We start from the raw sequence: 12,850 nt of genomic DNA, 5'->3' as shown, positions 1-12,850 counted from the left end.
TAAAGCAAAGCACTGTAAAGCAAGGCCCTCCTGTACACACATAGAAACAGGTTAATCAAAATAATGCATTTGAACTACAAGGCTAATTGTTACATACCTTTGACACAAGCTTTGCACGTGTCATATAATAGCGCGATATCTGGTCAAAGAATGAAGCAGCTTCAGACTCCACTGTACGTATCTCTCCCAGAGTTTCTTCTTGGATGCTTACGCCAAAATTATTTCCATCTTCGATTTTAGGAATCAGGAAGGAAATCCACATTTTCAGCTGAATGAAAAATGTGAAATATTTCATTAATAATTCACATCTAGAATTCAAACAGTAGATTACACAAATGAGCATAAACAAAAACACTGCATGTGAAGTGTGTTTTTATGTAATGTCACATGACATGGCACTCTGTTGCCATGATAGTATTACCAGGAAAACTATGCTGTTATTTCATTTCATAATAACCCAAAAATAATGTCTCTGCTGTGAGATGCCATGAAAAGTGCTTATCAGATAATGTACAGTTGAATAATAACCTCAAATGGAGTGTGCATGTATATTATATTACAGCACTTTATAGGCTTTTTTTTTTTTACCAAAGATTGGAAATTCAACAGGGTTGTGTGAGGTGTCAGACGTAAGTTAGTGGAGGTAAGTGGTTTTTATGATTTGATGTGCTGTTGGAGTGTGAGCAAAGCAACATTCATGAAAAGTTTCAAAGAAACTGGTTATTCAGACTTGAGTCCTGGAGATGGGAGGTACAGTATCTGCACTCTGAAGGAGAGGTGGGGAAGATGTTGCAGTTCAGAGGGTCATCTGAGCTATGATGTCACCATGCTTCTGGAAAGAAAGTAAATGAATGAATGATGGTGAAAATGTTTCTTCTTTTTATTGAGTCATCCTACCTTGGTGGCAGACAGCTGGTGTTAATAAAGAAACAGTTTATAAGAGACCTTTAATTTGTCTATAACCCACCACCATAGGCACAGGCATTAGAAGAGGTACAGAATATTAGCTACTAGTGTTAGAGAATCATTAAGTGGGGCTCACTGTTAAAGGAAGCTGAAGGGTTCACTCAGACTTAATTCGCACACTTGAGATTTAAATTTGAAAAACTTTACTCATCGCAACTGCCTGCCTGAGTTTGCTTGGGAAGTAAGCGCGAAAGATCCCAGTTCTTTTTTCTTCTCCCTTGGATACATGCTGTACACCTTAGTCATTCTCTTCTGCTTCATCCTCTCTAAACCCCCAGACTACCTCAACAACCCCACCTCTGCCCTCTGAATAATACCTTTTATAACCCCAGATTCAAATTTCTACACACTAGGTTTTATGTATATTTAAATTATACAATGCTCTCAAGCTTTACATCTCCAGTCTCCTCAGTGCAATGTTTAAAGCCTGCATATCACCATACCCACATAAAATGGGTTGGTTGGTACCGTTATATTCTAACACTTTTTTTTTTTTTTGATTCCATAAATGAACTTTCTCTCCACAGTCCACCCTTCTTTTTCCCCTTCATTTATTTTATGGTTCACCTCATCTTTCACAGACCCCTACCATGTTCAATATCAAATATGTAAATACATTCACTTCTGCCATACTTCAGATTATCATGATGTTTATGGTGTTCAATTCTAATTTCCTTATTTTCCACATCCTCTCACTTGTCTGCCAAACTTCACAACTTCTCTTCAGAACCTCCCAAAAGCACCACATCACTGGCACAGAGCAATTTTGACAATTTCCATTTTGTATCATTGTCATTCTTTTAATCCCACACCTCTCTCCCACAATACACCTTAGCATTTTGTTTATAACCCCATCTATAAATACAGTAAACAATCATGGTGACATCACACATCCCTACCTAAGGCCTACTTTTACTGGAAAATGGACCACTTCTCTACTACATACCCTAACCTAAGCCTCATTCTCCTCATAAAAGCTCATTACTGCTTCTATTAATGTATTACCTATACCATACATTTGCAATATCTGTGCCACTTTGCTCTCCTATTCACCCTATCATATGCCTTTTCTAAAACCATAAATACAACAAATTATTCCTAACACCCTTATTGAAGTAGGTATTATATACCATTTGTAACATGCCTTTTCGATGATTGTTGTTCATTTACATGCTTCAATGCAAATAACTGGTCTACACATCCTCTACCCCTTCCTAAATCCTTCCTGGTTTTCTGCAATCCTACTTTGCCTTACCCCTGACTTTTTACCATACACTACCAGGCATACTCAACACGCCTACTCTCTCTTGTTCCATTTTTTTTCCTTATACAAAGGAACTATGAATGCTCTACACCAATCCTTAGCTACCTTCCCTCTTTTATGTACATCTGAACAAATACACCAACCAAAAAATAGTTCACAAATTGGGTAAAATTGCTGATGCATAAATATTGCTGATACCACTAACTTTGCATGAGCGTACAGTGAAACCTCGGTACTCAAACAATTCAGTATTCGAATGCTTTGTTCGGTAAAAAATCGCTTGGTAGTTGGCCGTTTGCTTGGCACTCAACCAAACAAACACGACCTGCCAGAACTTCGCTGTAAACTATTTCGTGTTTCTTCGCATTTTTTTTTTATGTTACAGTGGACCCTCGACTAACGCTATTAATCCATTCCTGAAAGCTCATCGTTAGTCAAAATAATCGTTAGTCAAGTTAATTTTCCCCATAAGAAATAATGGAAATCAAATTAATCCGTGCAAGGCACCCAAAAGTATTGAAAAAAAAAAAATTTAACACATGAAATATTAATTTTAATACACACAAACTGAAGACATGCAAAGTTACATGACACTTACCTTTATTGAAGATCTGGTGATGATTGATGGGATGGGAAGAGGGGAGTGTGTTGATGGTCTTAGTGTTTAGAAGGGGAATCCCCTTCCATTAGGACTTGAGGTGGCAAGTCCTTTTTCGGGGTTACTTCCCTTCTTCTTTTAATGCCACTAGGACCAGCTTGAGAGTCACTGGACCTCTGTCGCACAACATATCTGCCCATAGAGGCCTGTACCTCCCGTTCTTTTATGACATTCCTAAAGTGTTTCACAACATTGTCAGTGTCACCATTAAACACTTGTTCAGGTTTCAGTCCTTCACTGTCTATGTACTCCTTGAATTCCTGCACATATTTTTCAGCTGCTTTTTGGTCCAAACTGGTAGCCTCACCATGCCTTATCACACTATGTATGCCACTACGATTCTTAAATCTCTCAAACCAACCTTTGCTGGCCTTAAATTCACTCATATCACCACTAGTTGGTGGCATTTTTCTAATTAAATCGTCATGCAACTTCCTAGCCTTTTCACATATGATCGCTTGAGAGATGCTATCTCCTGCTATCTGTTTTTCATTTATCCATACCAATAACAGTCTCTCAACATCATCTATCACTTGCGATCTCAGTTTCGAAAACATAGTTGCACCTTTGGCAAGAACAGCTTCCTTGATTGCTGTTTTCGTGGCCACAATAGTAGCGATGGTTGATTGGGGTTTTGTGTACAGCCTGGCCAGCTCGGAGACATGCACTCCACTTTCATACTTAGCAATGATCTCTTTCTTCATATCCATAGTAATTCTCACCCTTTTTGCTGTAGGGTTGGCACTAGAAGCTTTCTTGGGGCCCATGGTGACTTATTTTGCAGGTGCAATCACTAAAAAGGCTGTGATAATATGAAATGTTCCGATTGTATGCTTGGAAGCGACCGTGGTGGCTGGCTGGCTTGTAAACACTGGCCAGAAGTGGACGCATCTCAGACGGAAGGAATAGTGTTGGTCGAGTTTTTTAGCGCTAATCGAGGCAAAATTTTTGCGATAAAATGTATCGCTAGTCAGATTTATCGTTAATTGATGCCATCGCTGGTCGAGGGTCCACTGTATTTGTATAAATAAGTCACCATGTTGCCTACGAAGATTAGTGAAAATTGGTTGGGAAAAATTCATTTGGTACCTGAACAGCCTTCTGGAATGAATTACAGTGGACCCTCAACCAACGGCATTAATCCGTTCCAGAGAGCTTGCCATTGGTCGAATTTGCCATTGTTCAAATTAATTTTCCCCATAAGGAATAATGGAAATAGAACTAATCCGTTCCTGACACCCCAAAGTATGAAAAAAAAAATTTTTTTTTAAAGATTAAATAAAAATATACATACAGAAAACAATGACAAATAAATATAAAGCACTAATAAAATGGATAAATGAACATTTAACATCACACTTACCTTTATTGACTTATCTTTACTGACTACTTGTTGGTGTATGACAGGCACGTAGGAGGCAAGAGGAAGACAAGTTTATTATGCTTCAATATGACGCTAATATAATCTCTACGGCTTATTTATCTATCATAATTCATCTAATATGACATTATAAACAATATTAACAACATAGAAACATGATATATACTCTAGAATGAATAAAATTTGCCATAATGTATGAGAGGAGTAAATGGTGTAAGTGTTATTGTTGGGTTTAAGTGCCGCCACTGAGAGAAGTCGTGTTGGTGGAAGATTTTGCTAGCACCACCATCATACTTAAACAATGTATGTAATTTATAAATAAGAAATATTTATATTTTAATTTATAAATAAGCAAGTTTATTCAGGTATACATAAATACAGTTACATAGATTATCATACATAGCAGCATGTGTAAAGTACCTAGGATAACCCAAAAAAGTCAGAGTGACTTACGTATTTCCACTGGGGTCCTTTTATTTATTTTTTTTTTTTCAACAAGTCAGCCGTCTCCCAGCAAGGCAGGGTGTCCTTTTGTATTTACACTTTATATATTTACTTTTATGCTTACACTTTTATATTTACACTTACCTTGGAGATGTTAGTTTAATTAGTTAGTTTGATGGAGGAGATGTTGGCAGAGGTTTAGCGTAGTGGAAGATAGGCTGGCGTATGTTCAGTGGATGTACACACATCCAACAACATTGGAGAGTTACTTTCGTGTCGTTTTTGTATCGCTTACTCATTTAGCTTACTTGGTACATTGTTAATTCTACACTTTATCGTTGGCTGGCACTATAGCCTTTATCGATACCTGCTGCTTTAGTATCGTACATATCGTAGAATCACTGAATCACTGCAGAAGGCACATTCTCCCCTTCCTCTTCCTCCTCCACTTTGGTGCTTTGCTAAGAGTTTTTTCTTGAATTTTGTTGTGTTTCTTTCCTTCTTTATCACAGGCCTGGCACTAAAAACTTTCTTTGGGCCCATGTTGGCTTATTTAGCAGTTACAAGCACTAAAGACACTGGAATAATACAAAATATATCGCAGGTAAACTTGGAATCAACCGAAACTGCTTGTAAACACTGGCACACTGGCTGTACATGGAGTCTTGGAATGGCTGGGCCTGCTCAGGCCGCGCTCCGGCCCCATGGACAAGTTCGGGACAAACTTCGTTAGATGAGTTTTTCGACGTTGGTAGAGCCATTTTTTTACGCCAAAGAGCGCCATTAGACGAATCTGCCATTACTTAATGCCGCCGTTAGATGAGGGTCCACTGTAAGTTCAATTACTGAGGTTCCACTGTAATTCCATCAAATTTTGTACTTTTGGTTTCATTACCTTCAGAGAAAGATTTTCTATCATTTCATAAAATAATTTTTTTTTTTTTTTAAATTCTTCAACCCTGAGAGCAAGTCTAAGTCTAAAATCAAGGGTCTTGATCCTGAAAGCATTAAACATTGATCTGACATATTAGTCCCTCATCTACAAATATGCACATCCAGATGTCTACCTATCAATCTTTCATCCACCAATACACAGTCTAGGAAACTGCTGCTGTTGAACGCTACATTTTCGTGAACATATTCTCTTTTAGCCTTACAATAAGTATCACCTAATACCAAAGCTCTTTCCATGCAGTATTAAATTAGAGGCTCATTATCATTTATCCCTGGCACTCCAAACTTACCTACTGTTCATTCTATAACACTCTCTCCCACTAACATTTAGTTCACCCAAAACAATTTGGTTCAAAATTCCCTAAACATTCACTGTACACTTCCCAAAATCTTTTTCTCTCTACACTCCTCTCACACACAGGTGCATAACAATTACTGTAACCTATTTCTTGCATCCACTTTTTATTCTATTCCATAAAATTCTTGAATTTATATACAGCCTCTCCTCAATTAGCGATGTACAGTGGAACCTCTACTTATGAGTTTAATCTGTTCCATGACCTTGCTCACATCTAGATTTGCTCATTTGCCGAGTCAATTTTCCTCATTTAAATTAACCGAAATAAGAATTAATGCATTCCAGGCATGACAAAATACAGGTCTCCCTCAACATTCGTGTTTTCCACTTTCACGGGCTTCGAACATTCGCAAATTCCCAGCCGCCCAATCATATTTAAAATATGTCATTGCATATGTTAGGAATTGTGGTGGTGGCAGTGTGTGTTCGGAGATAGGACAAGATAGCCCTTCAATATGACACTAATATCAACTCTACGGCTTATTTATCTACCACAATTCGTCTAATATGACATAATAAACAATATTAATAACATAGAAACATGACATATACTCTACAATGAATAAAATACAGTGGTCCCTCGCTTTTCGTAGTTCTCGGCAATCGTAAATTTCGCCAATCATAGGGGTATTTTCATATAAACATGGACTCGCTTTTCATAGGTTGACTTGCGAATAGTAGTTCGTCCGGGACGCGTATGCACGGTGTGAGCCGGGGCAGCCTCCCTACCCAGCCAGTCTGGCATTGTTTACCAGTGAGTGAAGGTCCCCTCAAGTGCTCCTACGAAATATTTCATAATATTCCACTCATTTTAGTGCTTGCAATTACTAAATAAGCTACCATGGCTCCAAAGAAAGCTCCTAGTGCCAAGCCTGTGGTAAAGAAGGTGAGAAATATGTACAGTGACAAAGTCTTGGGCCATTTTAGGGAAGTGTTAAAGAGACGCCAGAAACAGAGCTCTCTCCACAGTTACTTTGCGAGACAGGACTAGAGTGACTCTCAAGGTGGTCCTAGTGGCATTAAGAAACAGAGAAGAGAAGCAACCCCTGAGAAGCAATTGGTACCTGAGGTGTTGCTGGAAGGGGATTCCCCTTCCAAACTGTAAACAATCCAATCTCTCTCCTCCTCCAGTCTCCCATACACTAAGAAGAATCTCCAATAAAGGTAAGTGTTATGCTGTTAATGTTTCATTCATCATTTCCCATTGTATTATTTATGTACTACATGTATATTTCATGTAAAAAAATTTTTTGTTTTAATACTTCTGGGTGTCAGGAACAGATTAATTGTATTTACATTGTTTCTTATGAGGAAAATTGATTCGCAAATCGTAAATTTCGTTTATAGTAACGGCTCCAGGAACGGATTAATTACGAAAAACGAGGGACCACTGTACAGGAAGGCCCCGCTTTACGGCGTTTCACTTTACGGCGTTCCACTAATACGGACATTTCAAATTATGACCAAAACTCGCTATACGGCTCCCCCCACCTGACTTTCTAATACGGTCACCGTGCCCCACCCTGTTTGTTTACATTCTCCATGAGCTCAGTAAGCACTAAGTCTCTCCATTTTGTCTGGAAACTCCAAAATTTCAAATGTTTTTAAAAGTTATTTCATATTTTATATATACTCTGATAATTATACTTATGTATACCTGTACCTAAATAAACTTACATACTGTGCTGGCATGCAGGTACACATTAAAATTGGTAAGTGTCTTATGTCTCCAGACGTCATATTAGTAATGATAATAATAATCATCGAGTCATTTAAATGTCGTATATTACGTTAATATACACATTTTCATTAATCCATCCATGATATTTTTTTCAAAATTATATAATAAACACGATGCATAACATATAAATAAGATAAATACACCCCACAGTAGAATAAATAAACATAAATGTGAGATGTGGTAGCAGACGACTTGCACAAGTGACGCCATATTAGAAATGATAATAATAACAATAATCACCGAGTCTCATTAAATGTCGTATATTACGTTAATATACACATTTTCATTAATCCATCCATGATATTTTTTTTTTTCAAAATTATATAATAAACACGATACATAACATAAAAAGATTATAAATACACCCCACAATAGAATAAATAAACATAAATATAAGATGTGGGAGCCACATAACTTGTACAAGTGACGGCAAGAATAACATTTTCTCTAATCTAACATAAGAGAAAATGTGTTACTGGGGGTAACTGTAGAAAATTATTCCTTTCGTATGTATGTAAGTAAGTTTATTCAGGTATACACAAATACAGTTACATAGATTATCATACATAACAACATACGTGTAGAGAACCTAGGATAACCCAAAAAAGTCAGTGTGACTTATTTCCATTGCCTTCACTCAGAGCTTCATTTCTTCTCAAAATGATGTTACATGAGAATGGGAGTGTTCTTCTTTATTAATTCTACCATATCAATGTAGAGACAACCTGTACACAATGTAACTTGTACACAAACCAGACGTGTACACTTCGTTTGTTTACAAAACTTATGTTCGCCTGGTTTGTTTACATAACTCTGTGCCTGTCCTCTCTCATGTACTCATTCTTTCTCTCTCTCATTTATTCGTTTTATCTCATTTACTTACTCCTGACCCTACATTAAGACTACAAATATTTTAAGGTAAGTAATGAGTGAACTGTATATACATTTTATCGCTCTGGGATGCTTAAATATCATAGAATAGTATGTGTGGGTGGGGTGGCCTGGTAAGGTAGCCTGGCTATTACCATACATACCACACTTGATTTCTTACAATAAATACTACTTGTCTCACCCTAGATTAAGACTATAAATATTTTAAGGTAAGTAATGAGTGCACTATGTGTGTATTGTACTTTTTTATTGTTTTTTGATGCCTGGTTCTATTGCTAACTTAATATATGTTAGTGTAAACTTGTTATCTAGTGTTTGTATGCATTTATAAGTGGAAAAAAAGGGTGTTCCACTTTACGGCGGTTTCCGCTTTACGGCGGTAGCCTGGAACCTAACCTGCCGTATAAGTGGGGCCCTCCTGTATGTCATTAAGTACGTCACGAGTGTTGCTGTGTTGTTGTTGGGTGTATAAGGGCCACTGAAAGCATAAGCTGTACATAATGCCTGCTGGAAGTCCAAGCCCCTCGCACACAAAACCTCCTTTACCCCCTCCCTCCAACCCTTCCTAGGCCGACCCCTACCCCGCCTTCCTTCCACTACAGACTGATACACTCTTGAAGTCATTCTGTTTCGCTCCATTCTCTCTACATGTCCGAACCACCTCAACAACCCTTCCTCAGCCCTCTGGACAACAGTTTTGGTAATCCCGCACCTCCTCCTAACTTCCAAACTACGAATTCTCTGCATTATATTCACACCACACATTGCCCTCAGACATGACATCTCCACTGCCTCCAGCCTTCTCCTCGCTGCAACATTCATCACCCACGCTTCACACCCATATAAGAGCGTTGGTAAAACTATACTCTCATACATTCCCCTCTTTGCCTCCAAGGACAAAGTTCTTTGTCTCCACAGACTCCTAAGTGCACCACTCACTCTTTTTCCCTCATCAATTCTATGATTCACCTCATCTTTCATAGACCCATCCGCTACACGTCCACTCCCAAATATCTGAATACGTTCACCTCCTCCATACTCTCTCCCTCGAATCTGATATTCAATCTTTCATCACCTAATCTTTTTGTTATCCTCATAACCTTACTCTTTCCTGTATTCACCTTTAATTTTCTTCTTTTGCACACCCTACCAAATTCATCCACCAATCTCTGCAACTTCTCTTCAGAATCTCCCAAGAGCACAGTGTCATCAGCAAAGAGCAGCTGTGACAACTCCCACTTTGTGTGTGATTCTTTATCTTTTAACTCCACGCCTCTTGCCAAGACCCTCGCATTTACTTCTCTTACAACCCCATCTATAAATATATTAAACAACCACGGTGACATCACACATCCTTGTCTAAGGCCTACTTTTACTGGGAAAAAATTTCCCTCTTTCCTACATACTCTAACTTGAGCCTCACTATCCTCGTAAAAACTCTTCACTGCTTTCAGTAACCTACCTCCTACACCATACACTTGCAACATCTGCCACATTGCCCCCCTATCCACCCTGTCATACGCCTTTTCCAAATCCATAAATGCCACAAAGACCTCTTTAGCCTTATCTAAATACTGTTCACTTATATGTTTCACTGTAAACACCTGGTCCACACACCCCCTACCTTTCCTAAAGCCTCCTTGTTCATCTGCTATCCTATTCTCCGTCTTACTCTTAATTCTTTCAATTATAACTCTACCATACACTTTACCAGGTACACTCAACAGACTTATCCCCCTATAATTTTTGCACTCTCTTTTATCCCCTTTGCCTTTATACAAAGGAACTATGCATGCTCTCTGCCAATCCCTAGGTACCTTACCCTCTTCCATACATTTATTAAATAATTGCACCAACCACTCCAAAACTATATCCCCACCTGCTTTTAACATTTCTATCTTTATCCCATCAATCCCGGCTGCCTTACCCCCTTTCATTTTACCTACTGCCTCACGAACTTCCCCCACACTCACAACTGGCTCTTCCTCACTCCTACAAGATGTTTTTCCTCCTTGCCCTATACACGAAATCACAGCTTCCCTATCTTCATCAACATTTAACAATTCCTCAAAATATTCCTTCCATCTTCCCAATACCTCTAACTCTCCATTTAATAACTCTCCTCTCCTATTTTTAACTGACAAATCCATTTGTTCTCTAGGCTTTCTTAACTTGTTAATCTCACTCCAAAACTTTTTCTTATTTTCAACAAAATTTGTTGATAACATCTCACCCACTCTCTCATTTGCTCTCTTTTTACATTGCTTCACCACTCTCTTAACTTCTCTCTTTTTCTCCATATACTCTTCCCTCCTTGCATCACTTCTACTTTGTAAAAACTTCTCATATGCTATCTTTTTCTCCCTTACTACTCTCTTTACATCGTCATTCCACCAATCGCTCCTCTTCCCTCCTGCACCCACTTTCCTGTAACCACAAACTTCTGCTGAACACTCTAACACTACATTTTTAAACCTACCCCATACCTCTTCGACCCCATTGCCTATGCTCTCATTAGCCCATCTATCCTCCAATAGCTGTTTATATCTTACCCTAACTGCCTCCTCTTTTAGTTTACAAACCTTCACCTCTCTCTTCCCTGATGTTTCTATTCTCCTTGTATCCCATCTACCTTTTACTCTCAGTGTAGCTACAACTAGAAAGTGATCTGATATATCTGTGGCCCCTCTATAAACATGTACATCCTGAAGTCTACTCAACAGTCTTTTATCTACCAATACATAATCCAACAAACTACTGTCATTTCGCCCTACATCATATCGTGTATACTTATTTATCCTCTTTTTCTTAAAATATGTATTACCTATAACTAAACCCCTTTCTATACAAAGTTCAATCAAAGGGCTCCCATTATCATTTACACCTGGCACCCCAAACTTACCTACCACACCCTCTCTAAAAGTTTCTCCTACTTTAGCATTCAAGTCCCCTACCACAATTACTCTCTCACTTGGTTCAAAGGCTCCTATACATTCACTTAACATCTCCCAAAATCTCTCTCTCTCCTCTGCATTCCTCTCTTCTCCAGGTGCATACACGCTTATTATGACCCACTTCTCGCATCCAACCTTTACTTTAATCCACATAATTCTTGAATTTACACATTCATATTCTCTTTTCTCCTTCCATAACTGATCATTTAACATTACTGCTACCCCTTCCTTTGCTCTAACTCTCTCAGATACTCCAGATTTAATCCCATTTATTTCCCCCCACTGAAACTCTCCTACCCCCTTCAGCTTTGTTTCGCTTAGGGCCAGGACATCCAACTTCTTTTCATTCATAACATCAGCAATCATCTGTTTCTTGTCATCCGCACTACATCCACGCACATTTAAGCAACCCAGTTTTATAAAGTTTTTCTTCTTCTCTTTTTTAGTAATTGTATACAGGAGAAGGGGTTACTAGCCCATTGCTCCCGGCATTTTAGTCGCCTCATACGACACGCATGGCTTACGGAGGAAAGATTCTTTTCCACTTACCCATGGACAATAGAAGAAATAAAAAAGAACAAGAGCTATTTAGAAAAAGGAGAAAAACCTAGATGTATGTATATATATATATGCATGTGCGTGTCTGTGAAGTGTGACCAAAGTGTAAGTAGGAGTAGCAAGATATCCCTGTTATCTTAGCGTGTTTATGAGACAGAAAAAGAAACCAGCAATCCTTTTTCTATCGATTAATCGCTTAACTTACTTTCCACACTGTTAATGCTACACCGTATTGCTGGCTGGCGCTATAGCCTTTATCGACTTGTGCTGCTTTAGTATCGTACATATCGCAGAATCACTGAAGGAGGCACATTCTCCCCTCTCTCTTCCTCCTCCACTCTGGTACTCTGCTACGAGTTCTTTCTTGAATTCTATAGTTTTTCTCACCTTCTTTACCAAATGGCTGGCACTAGTACAATATTTTACAATGTTTTCATGTGTTTTATGACTGTTCATGGTTCAATAGGTTAAGGAAGCAGTATTGTATTATATTTCCCTACAATATATTGGGGCACCAAACATTTGTGATTTTTCAACATTTGCGAGGTTCTTGATCCCCTAACCCTCACGAATGTTGAGGGAGACCTGTACTTCAATATTTCCCTAATATCAACTTTAAGGCTACCTCATGATGTCCGCCACTGCTGCCTCATGTTGTAGAATTCCCTTGATCAAGAGCAA

The 12,850-nt window shown here is 38.4% G+C and overlaps 1 protein-coding gene across 1 annotated transcript in view; it reads right to left on the bottom strand.

Moving 5' to 3' along the window:
* The window catches only part of REG (proteasome regulator gamma), a 67,793-nt gene that overhangs the window by 18,653 nt on the left and 36,290 nt on the right, over positions 1-12,850 (bottom strand). The window contains exon 5 of the mRNA XM_070085403.1: positions 98-268. Coding sequence (XP_069941504.1) covers positions 98-268 — 171 coding nt within the window. The remainder of the gene's footprint in view (positions 1-97; positions 269-12,850) is intronic.

This window comes from Cherax quadricarinatus, chromosome 16 (genome assembly GCF_038502225.1).
Source record: "Cherax quadricarinatus isolate ZL_2023a chromosome 16, ASM3850222v1, whole genome shotgun sequence".
Taxonomy (NCBI): Eukaryota; Metazoa; Arthropoda; class Malacostraca; order Decapoda; family Parastacidae; genus Cherax; species Cherax quadricarinatus.
The sequence above is the reverse complement of the archived record's forward strand: the minus strand, read 5'-3'. Positions and strand labels throughout refer to the sequence as shown.